Source organism: Artemia sp. Qi Xiang Cuo, chromosome 1 (genome assembly GCF_049724085.1).
Source record: "Artemia sp. Qi Xiang Cuo chromosome 1, ASM4972408v1, whole genome shotgun sequence".
NCBI lineage: Eukaryota > Metazoa > Arthropoda > Branchiopoda > Anostraca > Artemiidae > Artemia > Artemia sp. Qi Xiang Cuo.
In genome coordinates this window covers 103,026,485-103,043,697 of record NC_142794.1, presented here as the reverse complement: position 1 = coordinate 103,043,697, position 17,213 = coordinate 103,026,485, and the positions used below count along the sequence as shown (strand labels likewise).

Sequence of the window (17,213 nt, the reverse complement as noted above, 5' to 3'; positions counted from 1 at the left end):
GTATACACATAGCGTCTTCTGGCTAGTTCAAAATCTTTCACAACTTACCCTGAAAGATCTAACTTAATAATGTAAGCCTATCTGCTTGGCCACCTTATTGAACATCTACATGACCATTGTTCACTTTCATTTAGTTCAGCATCCCCCTAAATATTCGTTGAAAGCTTCACCTTAATACCCTTGGCTTGTGTATGAGCAATAGTTGTAGTAGCAGTAGTAGCATTAGTAGCAGTATGCACATATCCCCTTTTTCATAAAAATCCCTTTCAGCACACGATGAAATTTTAACTTAATACCATCAACCGGTCCTGAAGCATTGCTAATACGTCTTCTTGACAACCTCTATGGTCATAGTTTGTTTCGATTTATTTCAATACAGTTACAATATTGCCCAAAATTTTCACGTTAATACTCTTAAGTTGACTAATAGTTGTAGTAGCACCAGTAGTTATAGTAGTAGCAGTAGGAGTAGAGTTTATAGTAGTATTCTTAGCTTTACTAGCAGCAGTAGTAGTAGCAGTAACAATAATAGTAGTAGTAGTTGTAGAAATAGAAGATGTAGTACTATGATACAAATATTGTCTTTTTGTTAGTTCAACATCCCCCAGAAAAAGCCTTGCAAGTTTTAATTTCACACATGAAACTGTTCCTAAGATATTGCTGATATACCCTTTTGACAATCTGCATACGGATGGCATGTTGTCATCCGTACAACAACAATTTTCTCTGAAAAATCCACCTTCATATACTTAGGTATAGTTTTAATAGTAGTCATTGCAGTAGTATAACTACTCAACATAATACAATTAGCCATTGCTATGATATTGTCGATTTGCTCTTTTGATAACCTGTATATTCATATACTTCTTGAAGTTTTCATCTTAATGCTCTTAACCTTACAAGTAAATGCGATAGAAGTAGTAGCTGGAGCAATAGTAAAAGCAGTAGTAGAACTAGAAAATATTGCAGTGGTAGTAGTATTAATAGTAATGTGCAAATATTGCCTTTTGGTCAATTGATCTTCCCTTTTAAGTATTCTCCGAGAGTTCCAACTTAATACACAAATCAATTCTGAAGATACGCTATTTTGACAATCTAAATGCGCAGTGTCTTTTGTTAGTTCGAATTTGCAATCAATAGTTTCTACTACTACTACTACTACTCAACGTAATACAATTATTATAACCAAAATTATAAATATACCCACCAATTTTTAACAATTCTTGAGATACGTTCTTTTGACAATCTGCATGCACTTAGTGTGTTAAGATTTTAGTGTGTTATTTTTCGCGTCGAATTGATGAATGTAAGAGAACTTGCGAAAGGTTTGGAATGTAGTTAATGAAGCTATTTCTCGCAAGAAACTCAAACAGTCCCCCCCATGTCATTACAGGAATGCTGATGGATCTATTGTGGATAAAAATGCTTCAGCAAACACCTTTAATTCGTATTTCATCACTCTTCCTTCAGTTCCCATTCAACCCAAGAGTAGAGTAAGTAGTTTTCCCATAGCAGAAAAGTCATTTTTCCCTTCCCCATGCAGTGATATTGAAATTTATAGTATTATTTCCGAGATTCCAAGCAGCCGTTCAGTTGATGGTTTTGGTTTGAATAATAATGTTCTTAAGAAAATTGGTCAGTTTGTTTCTAACCCCATCTCACACATAACTAACCTTTCTCTTTCTTCTGGTGTTTTTCCACATTTATTTAAAGTTGCTAATGTTTTACCTTTGCATAAAAAAGATGATTCATCTCTTTTCAAATTATAGACCCATTTCTCTTCTTCCTGTCATCTCTAAGGTTGTTGAACGGGTAGTGTATCGTAGACTCTCTTCATTTGTATTTAGTACTAATACGACTGCAGGAAATTCTCTCATAACTAACTATCAGCATGGTTTTCGTCCCACTTTCTCTACCTCGTATGCACTTTCAGATGCAACAGAGTTTGTGCGTGTTAATCTTGACAAGGGCTTGTGTGTTTTGGGTCTATTTCTTGACTTTTCAAAGGCCTTTGATGTGGTTGACCCCTCTGTTCTTTTGTCTAAACTTTCTTTATTTGGAGTACATGGAGTCCCACTAGAGTGGTTAAGGTCTTATCTGTCAGGAAGATCTCAGTATGTTTCGGTTAATGGTAATTCTTCCACTACTTCGCCTATATTGAAGGGTGTGCCACAGGGCTCTGTGCTTGGACCACTTTTGTTCTAATTTACATTTTTCCTTTCCCCATGCAGTGATATTGAAATTTATATCCGTTGATTTTGAATTGAATTTATCAAGTATTTTGGGCAATCGGTTGCATCAAGACTGGGCTGGGTAATTGTAGACAGAGAAAAGCCAAGACAGATAGTCCAAGTAATTGAGAGGCAAATGTTTAAATGGCTGGGGCACGGGTAAATGGCAGGAGTATGAATGACTCTCTTATTGGACACATACTTGTCAGGTTAGTTGTTGGAAAGGCATGCCTGCCTAGAGCCTTGAGCCTAGAAGACCCTGTTGAGGGGGGAACATGTTCGGCACGCTAGGTTGACGTGACATATCTCTAAATTAGAGATTTGTTGATTTCGTTGATGGTCTTCATCCCCTTGTGCACCCTATTCTTTTTGCTGATGAAACTAACTTTTTCATTGCTGCAGTGGACCTGCCATCTGCCACTTCCCTAGCTCAAGGTCTTCTTGATAAAAGTTAAAAATTGGTGCTGGTCAAATAGTATGACTCTCAACAGCCAAAAAAGTGCCATTGTACACTTCAGGACCCCTTATCGTATGAGAGACGTAAAGGAGCCAATCATACTGACTTATAGAAATGATATTATACTGCAAGCTACTATTGTGAAATTTCTTGGTGTATCTTGACTATTTTCTTTCTTTTAAACCCCATATAACTCATACCCGTTCCCTCATTTTCCGCCAGTCTTCAATGTTGCACCGGGTTAACTCATTTCTTCCCCCAGATGTTATGCTTTCTATTTATTATGCTTTTATTTTTCGTTACCTTTCTTATTGCTGCTCTGTCTGGGGTAATACTAATAAATCTCTTCTCTGCTCACTTCAAAGAGCCCAAAATAGGGCAGTGAAGGCTACTTTTCTTTTCCCTCGGCTTCACCCTTCTTTTGGCCTTTAAAATAAGATTGAAATATCTCTGACCGATCGCTTTGCTGGAAAAGGTTCCTTTTATATAACACAATCTGCTTTCCTAGTTAAACATTCACAACGTCTGCAATAATTATTTTCACGGATAGGTTCAGATTAGCACTTGTCTTTTTTACGTAGTTCTTCTCGTAGACTTATTTTGCCCAAACGTTCATCTACAGCAGCCCAGAGGTCTCCTGTTTATAAATCAATTCAGTTATGGAATTCAATCCCACCGGATGTCCCGTTATTTCTGTCTGAAAAGGCAGTTTTTCGTCGTGTCTTTCCAGTTTAGAAATTTCTGTCTCTCCTTCGTTTATTTTTCCTGTTTTCCCTTTTCCTAGTGTTTCTCCTTTTTGTGTTTTCCCTTATTTATAGTTATTATTATTATTTTTTTACTGTATGATAGTGTTTATTCTCTTTAATCTTTATTTCATATATATTGTTTGATTTAGCGTAATATTTATGGTTCTTTTAGTGCTTTATTATTGTGTTGTATGGCCCAAAACAAGCCAAGCTTCTTGGACCAAATAATTTTTCTTTATATTTGCAATAAAGTTTAGTATTAATAAAATGATTGATGATTGATTGCTTGATTGACTGTCCAAAATATGTTTTTGAGAATATTCTGAACCATGTTTGGAATGAATATGCCGAGGTACGCTTTGGGTGGCTGTGGGTAGTCCATTGGACAAGTAAGGCAAAGAAAACAGCAATCTACAACGTTAGTTTTGTTTTAATTTAAGTATTGTTGAAATAAAAACTAAATATGCTTTTTATAATTTTAGCATAATTTCCGAAAGCCATCATACAATTTATTTTTTTATATATTTTGATGGATTTCTTCCCCTGCCTTTCTTTCAAAAAATATTCATGTAGGGCAACGCATTTTTACTTTTAAATATTTTGCCCGTCATGTTAAAAGAAATGCACTCTTTTTTGTTTATTCTTTACCTATGTGTTTGATAATTCTGTACAAATGTCCTTGGAGTAGGGGGGGGGGGGGTATATGCAGGTCTATTCCAGTAAAAAGAAGAAGAGAACACAAACAAAGTGCTAGTATACATTTCATTGTCCCATTCGAATAGGCATTCTGCTGTAAGATAGATAACAGGATACACAAATTGTTAGAACTAGTTCAAGATAAGTAAAGCAAACGAAAATAATAACGGTAAGAAAAAATTCACAAAAGAAAGCAAAATATATTACCAGCTTTAGAAGACCGTCTTCCCCCACCGATTTGACAAGTCCTTTCACGTCCATTTGTCCTAAACAAAGCAAGTACAATGGGCGACCATCTGTAAGTAAATAAATAAAGTCATATAAGGGTATTTTCTAAAAGCAAGAAGGTAGAAACACTTGAAAGCAAAAAAGAAAGAAGTCAATTTGGGCTGACCTATCGAAAATACACCCTTAGCACATTCCTGCAATCAGCTGAAATGGGTGGAATAGGACAAAAAGCAACTACATAATAAAAAATAACCCAATGTTGCGTCCTCAGCAAAATAAGACAAAAATAAGCATGAATGTCGCTCTTCTAGAGCTAGTGACAGTTCTTTAACAAGTTTTTCATATTAGATTACAGAAAAAACTAACTTAATTCTATCTCATATAGGATAACTTAGACGAATCACTGAGTTGGCAAGACACGGAAAAATATTGCTTGACTACCCTCTTCTGATATTACTGAAGTTGAAACAATCACAGGGAAATACAAAAGCTTGCTACTGAGCACAAAATCTTTTTTAAAGCCAATTTGTCGGTTTGAGTTTGTCCAGCTTCTGAAATTAAATTTTTGTCTCACCTAAGTAGCCTAAATATTATTTTTTTTAAATGAACTAGTTTTTGAAACAGTTGAGCAATTGGATTTTTGTTCGGGGAGGAAGGGGGGTACAAAAAAAATTGAAAAACAGCACCAAAAATGTGATTTATGCATTTTTATTACGTTTTTACGAGTCAGACAAGTATTTCGGGGAGAGTTGGGTTCAAACCCCCCAAATCCTCCCCTGAATACGGCCTTGATTAAAGAACACTGAGCTTACATTTTTTTTTCAATTTCCTGCGAAAATTGTCGCAGGCATGTAACGTAGCGGCTTTTGACTTTTCACTACTGACATGTATCTTTATTTGTTTCCTGTCAAGATTCTTTTGATTTAGTTTCATCATACTCACAACATAGGAGGAACTGATAAGATAAGAAGTTCAAGTTCATCTTGGAGTTTATGAAAATAAAAAAAGATACTAACACCATCTAACGTTAAAGTCATATAAAAAAAAGTATATACAGGCTTCTCCGCCTTTTTGGCGTGACATAATCAATAATTCCTAAAGGTAGAAAATACAGAAATAAAATAAGCAGATGCGATATTTTCGAAAATTGGTATCCAGCGTTATCAATAGGTGATCACTTAACTGACCACCGTTTTAAGTATCAAAATGGCTATGAGGAGTGGCTATGTCCCTATAATTAGAGAAATTCTTCAAGACACTGGCTGATTTGTTCTGAATTATTTGCCCATTAGTATAAAATTACTAATGAGACGCTATCAAAATCGAAAAGGTCCAGAGACGTGCCACTAAACAACTCCCTGGACTAAATGAAATGTCATATGAAGAGCGCCTGAAACAAATGAAGCTCCCAAGCCTAAACTATAGAAGAAAAAGAGGGGACCTGATCCGGACTGTCAAATCGAGAAAGGATCTAGATAGAACCAAGTTCGACAAATTCTTCTGTAGTTAGACTAATGTCTATACTAGGGGTCATTCTGGAAAAATCCAGAAACAAACAGCATAAACTAGACAGAGATCTTCTATCTGGTCACTTAGAGCAGTTAAAGACTGGAACTCTTTACCCAAAGAAGTATTGTCGACATCAACTCTAAACAGCTTCAAAAACCGTCTTGACAAGCATCTACAGAAAGAAGTGTTTATTCATAATACATAACATAAAAAAGTGATATGATTTTATGCACTAGGCGCACTATGTTGAGCCAAGATTAGAGAGTGACATAACAGGATATGATATCCTAGTAAGAGGAATCTACAGAAAGAAGTGTTTATTCATAATACATAACATAAAAAAGTGATATGATTTTATGCACTAGGCGCACTATGTTGAGCCAAGATTAGAGAGTGACATAACAGGATATGATATCCTAGTAAGAGGAATCTACAGAAAGAAGTGTTTATTCATAATAAATAACATAAAAAAGTGATATGATTTTATGCACTAGGCGCACTATGTTGAGCCAAGATTAGAGAGTGCCATAACAGGATATGATATCCTAGTAAGAGGAATCTACAGAAAGAAGTGTTTATTCATAATACATAACATGAAAAAGTGATATGACTTTGTGCACTAGGCGCACTATGTTGAGCGAAAATTAGAGAGTGCCATAACAGGATATGATATCTTAGCACGAGGCACTGTTCCTGTAAGTTATCCTGTAAGTTATTTGTCTAAAGGGTGGAACCATATACTACGTAAGGTATAAATGATCTTTATCACAGATACCAGAAAGAATTATGAGTTTTTTTTTAACTATTTTTCAAACTAGATAGCTTACCTTTATCAGTGTGATGCCAGGAGCCAGGAAAATATTCTTTTATCACTCTTGGTATCTGATATTCAGACAAGATTTTATCTACTTGATATTTCTTTCGCCACACCAAGGACTGCGATAGCATTTCTCTGGCCTTGTCGACAGCAAAATCCCTCGCACGAAGAAAACGAAGCAATGTCATGTCACTGGGTACCTAAACAGAAAAAAAATATATGTATCAAGTTCATCAGAAAATATGAATCTTCTAACTTGACTTACGCAGAAGCCATTTTATAACTACACTTCTCGGTGATAGCAAAATTGCACACAGCGACGCCAGAAACATAAAATACGTAATTTAGTGATTAGACTACGCAAAATTTTTGTTTTACAAATGTAAGCGGTCATTCAGGGCTAATTATTTTAAGATTAAAAAAAAACGAAGGCTTTGCTTGGGAGTTTTCCTGTTTGTATTTCATGAATGCAAAGTTTAGGGTCCCGATCTAGGGTCCAAAAAGCAGATCATCTCCGATCAGGATACGACGAAAGGATTTAAAGGATTTGGAGCTGTATGAGAAGTAATTAAGAATAAAGCTTTGAACAGATTGGGATGGAGGAGCGTGTGCTGCATTGATGACATCAGGCAGTTTGTTTCTGCAACGTGTTTTAGAAGGACTAGCAGTAATATTTACAGAGTCCGACAAAAAAAAACAAAAAACATCTAGTTACAAGCACACAGGAAAATTAAAACATAAAACTCATTAAAAGATAAGATGCAACAGTGCCACAGTTAAAGCAAATTCACCAATCAAAGCTGTTTAGTTTCCTGCATTTATTTCTTATTTATTAGCTTTCTTTCTATCTGATGTTTTCCCCCTAACCTACAGGTTAGAGAAAAACATCAAAAAACAATGGTCAAAACATAGAATATAGGAACAAAACATAGGTCCTCACAATAAGGACCTAGAGGTTGGTTGCATCTTTATTGAATTTGCGAAGTATCTTTTCTGTTTCCTATCATGGATCTGTACCACTTGCTAAAACAGAAAGAACGGTACAACAAAGCGTAGCTGAAATAAGAGCCAAAATATAAAAGAAAACGCACATTCGACTCTTCAATGGGCTCAGCTATTTCAGCCAGTTTTTGTTTTTATCTATTTTCATGTGCCTGTATATTTTCAGTACCTTTCTTTTTTGTTCTTAATGTCCCTCTGTCACTGAAAAGGGCCTTCCTCTTTTATAATGGGGTATAAATAAGGGATAGGTTCGTTGATTAGTAGAAATTATTTCGGAAGAAATTAGTGTGTTTGTTTTCGAATCGATTTTCTTGACCGTCCAATTATCCGCTTCTGTAGCACAAGTGGGACGTTAGAATTAAGGAAAAACCTATATCACCCATAATAAATTAAGTTTTTTCCGCAGATGCGACAAAGTTGCGTCTCAGTCTTGATCCTTATAATGATGTATTTCCCCCACAAAGAAAGATGTAGAGAGATGGTGGTGGATAAAGAGAATATTTTTAGATTTTAATTAAAAATATACATAATTTGTCTCTTTTCGGGGCTGGTTGTATCGACACCTACAGGAAATACAGCTTATGTTGTAGCCACAGGGGCATCCATGATCGATCCAATTGTTCCAGGCATTATAGTAGCCCCTATTTGTTCCCATTTCTTGTCTTTCAGACACTCTGTGGTACCTGACAGTGTTGAACTAAGCGTAGCAAGAATTTTTGAAATCCTTCAATTTTTTTTCTTTATGAGGAAAAACATATACAAATAAATATTAATACAATGCTCCTTATAGAATTCTGTATAAGGAGATGTTTTCGTCTGTTTTCTGTATTGAAAATTGGCCGTACACTTTTTTTCAAACTGGGTGAATAATCTATTATGCAAATTGGACCGAGATTCTTTATATACAAGATTTTTATCATTTGTCTTAGAAACAATTGTATATTTCCCGTACAATACACCAAATTGTTTCCGTAGTTGGTTTCCTTCCCTCCGAGATGCTGACAAGAGAGTGTATACTCTTTTGTATAAAGTCATGGCAGCAACACTGCCTTGCCATTAATAATTAAAATCAAATCATACTAACCAGTAAAAAGTTTAACAGAAACAGCGAAAAAAATAGTATTATTTTACCAAATGTTGTTTTTTCTTTTTTTTCTCTCTTTGTTGGTAAAGAAAAGCAGTCGGCTTCCGAGTCTGAAGCAGAAATAATTAAACTTTTGTAAGTTTTTGGATATATACATTTTTACTCATTTTCACCGTCGTAATTCAAAGCCTTATTATCTTTTCATGTACATTTAATTATAATAAATTACACAAAATAAATATTTGTAATTATCCCTACAAGACAGAAAGAACATGCAGCAGAAAGAGAAGTGTGACCTATAATAACAATTTTTGGTGAATTGGCAATATGTATCTTTCGGATTCTAGGGAGGGGGGGGGGGGATTTGTTGTACTATGTAATAGGCTGAAACTTAACCTGTAAAGCCAGGTTCCCACTTTCAGTCCACTTTTGGACTATTTTTGGGAAAAAAGGGCATGGGGGAGGCTGGTTATCCTCCAATCACTTTTGACTCTTAATAGGGGAACTAACTTTCTATTTAGTATGTTGACAATAAAAGATACAGTGAATTTAACACAGTTACCACCATTGCTCTCCCATGTAATCCATGTTTCGAATAACTTTTCCTTTTTAGATTTCACAAATATTAGCTCCTTGTCCAAGAAAATAAAAAGAGCATCTTAGGAAGCAATCGAAAAAGATTTTAAATAACAAATTTATGTTTTAAAAGATTTTAAAAGTTATGTTTTTTTTTTTTTTTTTTTTTTTTTTTTTTTTTTTTTTTTTGCCACTCATTTAAGGATAGGCAGTTTGCAATATCACAGTGGATTCATCTCTGCTTGCAAATACAGGACCCAGAATTTGACAGGAAGGGTCCGAAATTGTGGTGATGCGAAGGGCTTGCTACCTGTCCCAGAAAAAGACACAGGCAATTGAATCGATGACAAGTGTCGATGCTCTATGGTCTCCAGTGACTATCAATGTCTCCAGGATAGTCTCCAGAGACTATCAATGTCTCTGGATGATATTTACCCTTACCTCTACCCTTTGTAAGGACGACTGCTCAATTATAAGTTTAACAAGATAACAAACCATTTCCAATCGTACTTACCTTTTCTTTTTCTAATTGATGCATTTATCCCTCTACTACCCCCACCCTCTCCCACACATACACACGTAAACCAAATTCAATGACACCTTTAGGAGAAACAGGTTGTCTTTAATATTTGATGGGTTCTGGTTCACTCTCCTTTCAGGATAATTACTTAACAATATCTTCACATGCGATTTTTATGTAGATTTGCATTGGCTTTAGGAAAAACTAGATTTTCATATAGGATGAACAGAAACTAGTTGGATGATTAGGCCCCTATGGCCCGATTTGAGCCAAAAAGCTCAAATGTGTCAGCCAATATAAAATGCCGTTTTCCTCATATGGGTGGAAAAAAGAGATTCTTTTCGGTTTCATTGGTTTATTTGCTTTTCAGTTTGTCCCTAAAACGTCAAATGAAAACGAGCCTTAATTTTTCAATGCAATACACACAGATATTAACTTTTTTTCTTATCATAACTGACCTTTCCTTTCTGCAATTCGGCGACCCAGGTGCGCAGTTGAATAAGTCGCGATTCTTGTAACGGTGTCAGTTCACCAAGATATCTTTGGATATACTCTGCTTCAAGCTTGAATTGGGATTCTAGAAAAAGAGTAAGGTTTAAGACGAAATGCTCTATACCGTCATGCCTAAAACGGAAAGGGCAAACCTCATTGAGTTGGTGTAATCATGTACTAATCCCCTACCTAGCTTGTGACTTTTGGGATTATTTAAGTTGACGATTGGATTATGTTTTTTTTTGTTTTTATTTGTGTGTGTGTGTGTGTCTTGGAGGTACGAATGCATTACGTTAAAAATATGATGTATTTGTTTCATTTTTTGTCCTCCCTAGTTTCTATAGAGCCTTACGGCGGAGATTAAGTTGAAGCGTTTGTTGTAAATTTTTTTATGAATAAATAACTTTGAACTCTCTGAACTCAAACTATTTGTGAAAAATCAGCTAAGCCACGTCTTTATTGGCCTTTCTGATTCAAATTTGGACAAGTACTGTCAGAGGTAATGACTAATCAATGCACGCCTTAATGGGTTGAGTCCAGAAGCACCCTATTTATAGGCTACCTGATTGGTCTCACATTTTGACATAACGTGGAAAACATTACCTCCAAAAGGTAAATGAAGACGTTGCTGCCTCGCTAAAACTATGGGAATTGAAATATATTTGAAATAAAATTTTACTTCTTACGAAAGGCACAGAGGGAAAAAATAGTTTCTCTTTAAAAATGCATCAATTGTTTATACTATCAACGTCACATTTATTTTTAGTTAGGTGTTAAATTAACAAGATTCATTTAATAAAAAGAACTTATATAATTTAGGCCTAGGACGCAACTAAATTAGGCTATTTTTTTACAACATAAGGTCAATAAATTACAAATGGTTAAATTCAATAACAATAAAGGAACAAAATAGTTGACAAGACCGTACCCAGGATTTTTTTTTTCGGAGGGGGTTTTACCCGAAAAAAAAAGAATTTTCAGGGGTTACACAAAAAAAAACTAAAAAAACGCATACAAAATTTGTTTATATCCATTTTTGTTGCGTTTTTACGAGTAAGAAAATTTCGGAGGAGGAAGTGGTTCAAACCGGGTACCCCTCCCCCCCTGGATACGGCCCTGAGAGTTAATAAAACGATTGGTACAGCATCTCAACAGCTCGATGTTATTCTTTCTTCGGGTAGGCAGACACTTTGTACTGCGACGTGGCAGTAACGAACAAGGCTTCTGACTCGCGAGTACTGAGTCTCAAAACTTAAGGATAAGTTCGTATCTCCATTCACGGAGAGGCAATTTTAGCGACTCGAGAGCAGACTCATAAAAAACATAACTGGCACCGAATATGATTGTTGGAGTATGTTTCTGCACATTTATCGATGCCAATACCGATATATTCTGTATTGTGCACGTGACGGTCCCAGACCGGACATACGTATGCGAGTAATGACCACACATAGCATAGATATGCCGGACAGAGTTGCATTGTAGAAAAATACCGGTGCCACAAAGTAACCTACGATCTTAAACCGTAACTTCCTTTCTTTACTAGGTTTGCAACGTGTGGGCTAAAGCAGCAATGTGAGCTAAAAGTGACATCGAGTATAACTGGGTACCATGGTTCAGAGCAGGGGAGATTAAGTTTCAAATGGTTGAACCCCGTAATTTTTGTTTTATTCTTGTTGATTTGCAGCCCATATGTGTCAGACTGGCTGACAAAAGTCGATTTGAGGACTGAACCGCAGAACGACTTCGATCTTGTCAATTAGGTGCTTAAACAGGTTGGATGAGTCATCAGCGTATTTAAAACGATCGCCAACTCCCGAAGCATGCAATCTATAATCAGTAAAAACAGCAAGGCTGCGAGTTTGGAGCCTTGATGTGCACCGCATGTTATCTCGGTCCATTCTGAATCAGAATCTCCAAGGAAAAGTGCATAAACACACTGACAACGGCTGCAAAGAAGATCAATAACAAGTAGCGCAATATACTTTTCTGCGCTCACCACCTTTTAGTTTTCAGCAACGGTAATATGGCGGATTAAGTTGATTGCTTTTCGATAATCAGCTAAAAACAAGTCCACAATGTTATTTCTTTGATCTAGCCAATCAGCCATTAGCCGGAATAGTTTTATCAAATAGTGAGTATTGCTGTTTCTTTTCCGACAGCCGTACTGAAAGGAGGGAAGGGACAATTTGAGAAGGAAGTTTGCGGTAAATGAACCATTCAGTCACTTTGGCTATATTAGAGGTAATCGTGATCGGCTACACTTTAGACCTTTGACTTTGGTATAAATCGTGCGTATGAGTTCTTCCATCCCTAAGGAAATATTTATTCCTTAAAAAATTGGTTAATCACTGAAGTGAGGGTTTCGGCTATGAAAAATCCATTTCTAATCAGTAACTTTAATGGAAGTTCTCCAGAATACAAAAAAAAACAGTTCTTTTTTAGATTCTAGATTTCTTTGAAGATCGAATATTCTGCCATTTCAACACGATTCTTCGGAAGAATCTTATATGAGTGTTTCTATTACACAGCCATTGATGGAAGAGAAACATGATTGAGAGAAACATCTTCATTTCGGTAGGTGTCACTATAGATCCGTTATCAACATATGTCACAGAATCAATAATAAAGTTACAACTAATAATTAATTAATACCATACAAAATTATATATATTTTGTTAGAACATACAATTGATCATGAAAGCCGTGCTTCCGATATTATTACGGGGAAACAACGGATTCATAGGAATTAGCCCATATGGTATACTGGCCGATTATCAGTCATTTCTTTTCCATGGGGTAGAAGGTACTTAGTGTCAGTAGACCATAAACTTTTCAACGCCTCAAATGTTTTCTTTGACCCGCCCCTACCAGTGTGTCATAGCTGATTGATAACTTTAATTGACTGATTGAAAATTATAAAAAAAAATTTGAAGCTTTTGAATAGTCAAATTAAATTTTGTAGCTCTAGTATAACTATTTTAAGTTTAAATAAGACACTCGATATGTCAAATTGAAGCATATTGAAGTAAATTGAAGCAGGTTTTATAGTTATTATAATGATTTGTGCAGCCTTTTCTGGCACAGTGAATTGATGATCTATGTGTGGAAATATAGGGCAAGGGGTTCATTCTCATGCGCCGCGGAGCCAACACAAAGATTTTTACAGTCAAGAAGCCCCTGTTAACCTCTAGACTAAACACATAATTATTTAGGTCTTCTTAAGTGAAAGCCATGCTGAACTATTGTGCCCGGAATCTAAAGAGCATGTGGCATAAAACTCTTAGCCACACCTTAGAAATAAAAGGTGGGCTAGCTTTACCGTAGAAATCCGGGAAAGGAAATGGTTCTCCTATAGGAGCGAGGATTACAATTAACAATCCCCTATCTATTATTAAAGGGTATTGATAGGACTTTTTTTTTAAGTCCCAAAGGATGCCTGAACACGAATGTTTTTAGTATATGTTTATACTAAAAATGAAGTTCAAATTGTCCGAAAAACAAATTTCAAAACTGGATTAATCAACAAGTCTGGCTTCACTTGTAATGAAGTAGATCTCAAGGACACAGTTCAAAGCTCGAGGGCAAGACAAATACTAACGTTTAACGTTCAGAGAAATTTCTTGACTTGTGGGAGGTACAGGCACTCGACATGCTTTTTGCCAACACTCTAAGGCCTAAAGGCTGGCTGATAGCAACATATACTAATTAAATAAAAAAATCAGATAAATTGGAAAAAAAAATCAAAATTAAATAAATTGAGCTTGAATTGTGCGGATAAACTTTTTGATGCCACCGTCCTCAAAAAGCTATTCGCGAACGATAAAGAGAAAACGCAAAGTCGTCGCTCAAGAACATTCATATAAGTGCAAATATTATAACAAATTAGTTTATGTGGTTTTTCCTACAAGTTACTGTCCCCTAGATCGTTTATGAACACCAGGAAAAGAGTCGCCCAAGAATACTTACTTGGGGTACTCTGGCTAAAACCGGACATTCTTTTGAAATAAAGTCCGTCAACGACGACCCTTACTGGTCGCTGGAGTAGGAAATCTACAAGTACCTCAAATAGACGACCATCAACTCTATACGTTTTTAATTTGCATAGAAGGCCCTCGTGCCACACACGATCAAAACTTTTTGTGACGTCAAAGGAGGGAAAGCGAATGTCATATCCTGAGACAAGAGCTCCACCTACTCTTGGTATTGCACAATTAGACAGTCTAATGTTCCAAACAGTTTGTGGTAACTATCTATAAGTAAGATACGACTCGGCTCAATGAGACACCCAATAATGATTTTCAGATAGCTATATGACTCAGCATATTTGAAAGGTCCAATAACTTATGCCTTTGGGGATGAAGTACCCTCCGCAGCCCCCAGGGAAAGATACTGTATTTTACATAATTTGCCCGTTATTTACTTATAGTATTTGGTGTTGGGAAATGGCAATTTTTCAAGATGGAATTTTCAGTGAGAGGGGAAGGCGAGCATTTTTCATAGGAAGGGAAGTTTTTAGAAGACAATCTTAGAGGGGTGGGACAGATGATTTCCGGGCATAATTTGAAAACGTCTAAAAACCAAATTATTTTTCAACTGAAAGTTAGGAGCAACAGAAAAACTTAGAACGAATACAAATTGTTCCATAAATGAAGCGGGCTGTCCCGTCTTCATCTCTTGCTGTGTATGCTAAAATTTAACTTTGTGTCCCAAATTCTTTAAGAACAGCTCCCGAAACACAGCGTCCGTTGCAATTGAAAAAGAAGTATTAAAAAAAAAAAAAAAAAAAAAAACTCTTGGACTTGGCGTTAAGAGCGAGAGATAAAGGAAGGGACATCCCCCCTTCATATAAGGAATAATTTCTATTCGTTTCAAATTTGATATTGCTCCTCATGTTCAGTTGATTTTTTTTTTTTTAATTTAATATGATCAAAGCCGTAAATTAATAAGTGAATTGTTTCTATAATTCTTGATGGTAATCCTAATGTCTGAAAATGTGTATGGCAATTCCAAAATAATTCCATAATAAAATTTCTAAATAATTCAAGATGACAAGATGATTGTAGTAAAAATAAGTAATTATAGATACTACTGGACAAATTAGTTAGTACAAGCTGATAATTTTATGAATAACATAGCTGACTAATATGGTACATACTTCCTGCATTGGATCAAAGGTGTAAATTTGTTCTGGTTTGAGAGAAGGAGAAACATTCTCTATGCTTTGTTTTCTTTCTTTTTTGTCTCTCTTTATGACATCGAAGATTTCTCTTCCCCCTCCTCTTGCTGCAGCTTTTCATTTTTAAGTACATTTAAAGTGCTAGTAGTTGTACTAGTTGAGCTTCTCGCTATTTTAACGGGCCGAGGAGCCTTAGGGACCTAGAGGAGAAAGAGGAAGGCAATAAGCCCTTTGAGCATGTTTATGCATTTACTTTCTGAAAAAAAATTTAACATTTCTTTAAATAAAATTTATTTCGAAGGAACTACACCAGAAACAAATTGATTTTTAAATCTGGAGAATATCATTGAAACAAAGGTAACACTTTCAAAAAAGATTTGAAATTTTCAATAAGTTACATTTAGGACTATAACCCTAATTTCCAATTATTTAATGGTTATCATTGCTGCACAAAATTTGCCGCGTCACTGTTTCCCTGCGTACAAACATATATCCATAAGGTGATTAATTCGGCAGCTAAAAGCGACCCCAAAGTGTTTGGATGGGGTCATAATCTAGAGAAATTGAAGAATATAGTTTATACAACAAAACGGTTAAAAATTATGTTTTTAACCAACATTTTTATTATTTAGTAAAATATTTAGTAGTTTCCAATGCGATTGATTCATTAATTTAAGGCTTTTGATTCAAAAAGCAGATTCATTTCCCTTTTAAAGTTTAAGAAACCCAAAACTTAGATACTTCCTTCACGCTAAACACAGTCCCATATGCAGCAGAGGCGTCCAATTACACATATTTCGTCGTATCGACATTATAGCTTTGCCTACTTATTTCCATTAATTATTATCAATTGGGAGTGAGACAGTTTGAAAGGAGATGTTTCGCTATTACACCCTTAATTAAGAAATACAATTTTGACAATTGGAATATTAATCTAAAAAGGTCTATAAATTATTTTCATTTCTATTGAAAAAATGAAAATATAGCAATGTTTAAAATAACATAGCTTAAAAAGAAATTGGAAGCTCACCGTCAACGGGAAATTGTTTCTCCATTTTTTGTAAATCTACAGTAGAAGCAGATGCTCCTATATTCAACTCTTCAGACGAAATTGACGCTCCACCATAAGATTGCTCTCTAAAAATCAGATATAAAAATCATTTATGTCGATATTCAAAGTAAATTGAAGTGATACTTAAAAATCGGTTTTCCTACGAAGGACAGAGGTTCTCTGCTCAAAGACGACCTGTACGAAAAAGCATTAATATTTGTTTCCCTTCAAGCTCTATCGTCAGGTGGTAGTGTAGTGGTTTTACAATTTCTTCAGATATTTGTTACTCCACTTATGTCTAATACTTTTAATGTTAACTGACTTTTAATATCAGAAAAACTTTCAATACTAAAAGAAAAAAAACTTGAATTTAATTTTTTTTTTTCGATCCTATTACAGAAATAGAACTTCAAGTAGATTCATAAAAACTTTCACGTGTTCGAGGCCAACTGGGAATTGGCGTGTCCCCAACTGGGGACACGCCAATTGGGAACCAACTTGTGATATATTTATCCGAGACCAATGAAATACTACTCTCTTTAAACAATCAATAATCGTTATTTAAGAATATATTTATATTTATTTTTGGATATATATTTATGAATATATACATTATGAATATATA

General features: G+C 35.3%; 1 protein-coding gene across 3 annotated transcripts in view; it reads right to left on the bottom strand.

Annotated features, from left to right (window-relative positions):
* Positions 1–17,213, bottom strand: part of retm (real-time) — a 126,855-nt gene that overhangs the window by 63,942 nt on the left and 45,700 nt on the right. For all 3 annotated transcript variants that reach the window (XM_089088275.1, XM_089088284.1, XM_089088292.1), the window contains exons 6-9: positions 16,568–16,674; positions 10,325–10,443; positions 6,695–6,884; positions 4,338–4,426 (exon numbers count right to left, since the gene is read on the bottom strand). In XM_089088275.1, coding sequence (XP_088944401.1) covers positions 4,338–4,426; positions 6,695–6,884; positions 10,325–10,443; positions 16,568–16,674 — 505 coding nt within the window. The remainder of the gene's footprint in view (positions 1–4,337; positions 4,427–6,694; positions 6,885–10,324; positions 10,444–16,567; positions 16,675–17,213) is intronic.